The 4,084-nt window shown below is 44.6% G+C and overlaps 1 protein-coding gene across 1 annotated transcript; it reads left to right on the top strand.

Moving 5' to 3' along the window:
- Positions 1-851: 851 nt before the first annotated feature.
- On the top strand, positions 852-2,774 carry LOC113836328 (MLV-related proviral Env polyprotein-like). The gene has a single exon (XM_027420875.1). It carries the CDS (start codon positions 852-854, stop codon positions 2,772-2,774), a length of 1,923 nt encoding a protein of 640 aa, XP_027276676.1.
- Positions 2,775-4,084: the final 1,310 nt, after the last annotated feature.

Here is a 4,084-nt window from a genome sequence, read left to right as displayed (position 1 = left end):
ACAAAAATTTTCCATTACCAGAGATCAGGCCAGGGAAATTGTTAAATCTTGCAAAAATTGCTTGATATATTTACCAGAACCTCATGTAGGAGTAAATCCTAGAGGCCTAATTCTGGGTCAACTTTGGCAAATGGATGTTACACATGTCCCTGCTTTTGGACGGCTCAAATTTGTTCATGTCACTATTGATACTTATAGTGGGTTCATTTCTGCCTCTGCCCATACCGGAGAGGCTGCCAAAGATGTTATAAGCCATTTGTTACATACATTTGCCATATTAGGACAGCCTGTTTCTATAAAAACAGATAATGGCCTGGGATATACTAGCACAAAGTTTAAACAATTTTGCTTACAATTGGGTATCAAACATGTTACCGGAATTCCTTACAATCCCCAAGGACAAGGCATCGTGGAGCGGGCCCATCAAACCTTAAAAAATACTGTTAATAAGCTAAAGGCACAAGAAACTCTGTTTCCCCATAAAGGTAATCAAAAACTTATTCTTGCTCATGCCCTTTTTGTTCTAAATTTTTTAACCCTTGATGAGCAAGGAAAATCTGCAGCTGATAGGCATTGGCATCCAGAGACTCATCAGGAATACGCAAAGGTTCTCTGGAAAGATCCCATCACGGGGGCCTGGAATGGACCGGACCCCGTTTTAATTTGGGGAAAAGGCTCCGCTTGCATCTATAATACTAAGGACAATGGAGCCCGCTGGTTGCCAGCAAGATTAGTCAAGCCCTTCAATATAAAGGATTCTTCTTAGCAAATGTCCAGGGACACTCCTGAGACGGATTTCCTTTTTCTTACAGATGTCTTCTACAGGATGGAAAGTTAGATGGCCAGAGACCATGTTCCAGACCCTTTGCCTCATGCTCATGACTGCTGCCGCCGCTGGAAGACAGCCACACACGCCTACCCCTCGGAGATGGGTCATCATCAACCTCTCCACCGGGGATGTAGCCGCAGACAACACCTCCATAGACTTTCCTTTTGGAAAATGGTTCCCAGATCTATATGTAGACCTTTGTGATATTGTAGATAGATGGACCAACCCGTCTGGGTGGGGATGTAACTCCCCTTGGGGTAAGGCAGCAACTAGACAAACCCGTTTTTATGTCTGCCCTGGGCATTCTCTTAGCCGCCATCTAACAGCTCAATGCGGTGGACCCCAGGATGGTTACTGTGCCTCCTGGAGTTGCGTTAGCACTGGACACATCTGGTGGACCGCCCCTGTAACTACTGATTTCATTACGGTGGGGCCCTATAACCGTAGCACCCCAGGCACCTATCGCTGCGGTGGGCAATCATCTGGCCCATGCTATGATTCCAACCATTCTCCCCACACAAAAGATGCCACAGAGGGAGGAAGATGTAACTTACTAAAAATCTCCTTCACAGAGTTAGGTAAACAGCAGACAGATTGGACAGGAGGAAAAATTTGGGGCCTCCGCCTTTACGTGTCCGGAGTGGACCCCGCTACCACCTTTATGATACAATTACAAAGGATTGACCCCCCTTCAAAACCTGTAGGCCCAAATCCGGTCCTCCCCGATCGAGGGATAAAGACTCTGCCTAAGCCCGCTCAAACTCCTGCCCAGTCGTCTACCCCTAAGCTTACCCCAATTACCCCTTCTATTAGCCCAGATCCAGGCACTATAGATAGATTATTCAATTTGGTACAGGGAGCCTATCTAGCACTCAATGCATCCAGTCCTAATTCTACGCGAGATTGCTGGCTCTGCTTATCTGCTGAGCCCCCCTATTATGAAGGGATTGCCTTTATGGCCAGTACATCCAATATCACCTCCCCATCAGCAAGGTGCAGGGCTGTCCCTCACCAACTTACCCTGCCCGGAGTTTCAGGACAAGGGCTTTGTTTAGGAAAGGTGCCCTCCAGTTACACCCAGTTTTGCAATAAAACTATAATTCCCTATATAGGAAGCTACTATCTTGAGGCACCCAATGGTACCTATTGGGCTTGCAACACAGGATTAACACCCTGTATATTTGCTTTAAGCCTTGATGTTTCACATGAATATTGCATTTTGGTACAGCTTTGGCCTCAAATCAAATACTATTCAGGGGAGATCCTGGTCTCACAGGCACAGCGCAGAGTGCTGAGAGAGCCTGTCTCTATGACCATTGCCCTTATGCTGGGGATTGGTGGCCTTGTTGCCGGTATAGGAACCGGAACAGCTGCCCTTGTACAAAACAATCAACTGTTGCAATTACAAATAGCTATGAACACGGATCTTGAGGCCATAGAAAGATCCATCAGTGCTCTGGAAAAATCGCTGACCTCTCTATCCGAGGTGGTTTTGCAAAATAGAAGAGGGCTGGATCTCCTGTTCCTTAAGGAAGGTGGCCTTTGCGCTGCTTTAAGGGAAGAATGTTGTTTCTATGCTGACCATACTGGCATTGTCAAAGAGTCTATGGAAATCCTGAGAGAACGGTTGGCTAAAAGAAAGAGAGAGTTTGAGAAGCAAAAAGGATGGTTCTCAAATTTGCTACAGGGATCCCCCTGGTTGTCTACTTTACTCCCAACTATTATAGCCCCCTTAATTGTTTTCCTATTGCTTCTTTGTTTTGGCCCATGGGCCCTTCAATGGCTAACCCAGCTTATTAAAAGACAAATTGATTCGGCCTTACCTAAAAGTATTTCGGTCCATTACCACAAATTAGTAGCAGCTGACCCGGGGGAGGAGCGAGGGTCGCAGCAAGAGCTCAGGTTCAGTAATCAAGGACTCAGGTTTAATAACTCAACATGCTAAGATTGATGCAGCAAGGGAGTACTCAATGACGGGAGTATGCATAGGTCCTGGAACAGGGGGCAACAACGTACAGAGGTCGTCAAGACCGGCTCAACAAGGCACGTTGCCTGTCCAGGGGCGCAGCCTATGCGGCCTAAGACAGGGGCTCTCTTGATAATAAGATTCATCATCCCTTTTTGTATACAGAAGGGGGAATTGTCGAGGGCCAAAAGGGGCCTCATACTGAGTCAAGAGTTAATCATTGTTAGATGACCAGAATCGCTGCGACTACAAGATGTTTTTTCCGGATAAGCTGCACAATACATGTTGCAAAATGTTCTCCCTTTTCTCAGAAATAGCTGCGGTTCGCTAACAATGGGACCATGGGCTAAGATTTACCTTGCCTCTATTTCCTCTTGAAAATTTTCCATTCCTCCTGCTCCCTTACCCCGCCCTGAGTAAAAATCCCCTGCATATAAGCAAGCTTTACCTTTCAATAAACAAGACCTTGACATTGCACAGACGGACTCTTGTCCTTTCTTGCGCCGCTTGGTTTCCATTCCTTTCTCGCCCTCATGACCCCTTTAGGTGACAACCCCCTCGAGACCTGCGAATAACCTGGCCTGCTGGACGGGTCACTGGAGTCTGTACCTTTTACTCTGATGCCAACAAATCAGGTAAGGCAGGTTATAAAGCAGGAGAGATAAGTAAAGTAGTTCAAAGTCTGTATAACTCTTTATAGAAGGCAGAATTATATGCAATTCTTATGGTACTTACAGATTTTACAGAGCCTCTTAATATAGTTACTGATTTTCAATATGCAGAGAGAGTTGTTTTACAAAACAAGACTGCAGAATTCATTCATGATAATACAAAATTAACTTCACTGTTTATACAATTACAGGAAACAATCAGGAACAGAACTCATCACACACACACACACACACACACACACACACACACACACACACACACACACATATATATATATATATATATATATATATATATATATATATAATATATATATCACATATCAGATCCCACACAGGTCTGACAGGCCCACTAGCACAAGGCAAGGATGAGATTGATCATTTATTAATAAAAAGTGTGCTAGATGCTTCAGAATTTCATAAGAAACACCATGTAAGTAGCAAAGGTTTAAAAAACAATTTTTCCATCACTTGGGAACAAGCCAAGGAGATTGTGAGAAACTGTCCTACCTGTTCTTTCTATAATCAACCTCCATTGCCAGCAGACTGTAATCCTAAGGGCATTCGGAGAAATGAGGTTTGGGAGATGGATGTCTTTCACTTTGCAGAATTTGGAAA

This window comes from Cricetulus griseus, chromosome 6 (assembly GCF_003668045.3).
Source record: "Cricetulus griseus strain 17A/GY chromosome 6, alternate assembly CriGri-PICRH-1.0, whole genome shotgun sequence".
Lineage (NCBI taxonomy): Eukaryota > Metazoa > Chordata > Mammalia > Rodentia > Cricetidae > Cricetulus > Cricetulus griseus.
This window is presented reverse-complemented; position numbering and strand designations above follow the sequence as displayed.

Bases quoted from the DNA above. Each gene is read 5' to 3' on its own strand.
- LOC113836328 (XM_027420875.1), top strand. From the start codon at position 852: ATGTTCCAGACCCTTTGCCTCATGCTCATGACTGCTGCCGCCGCTGGA.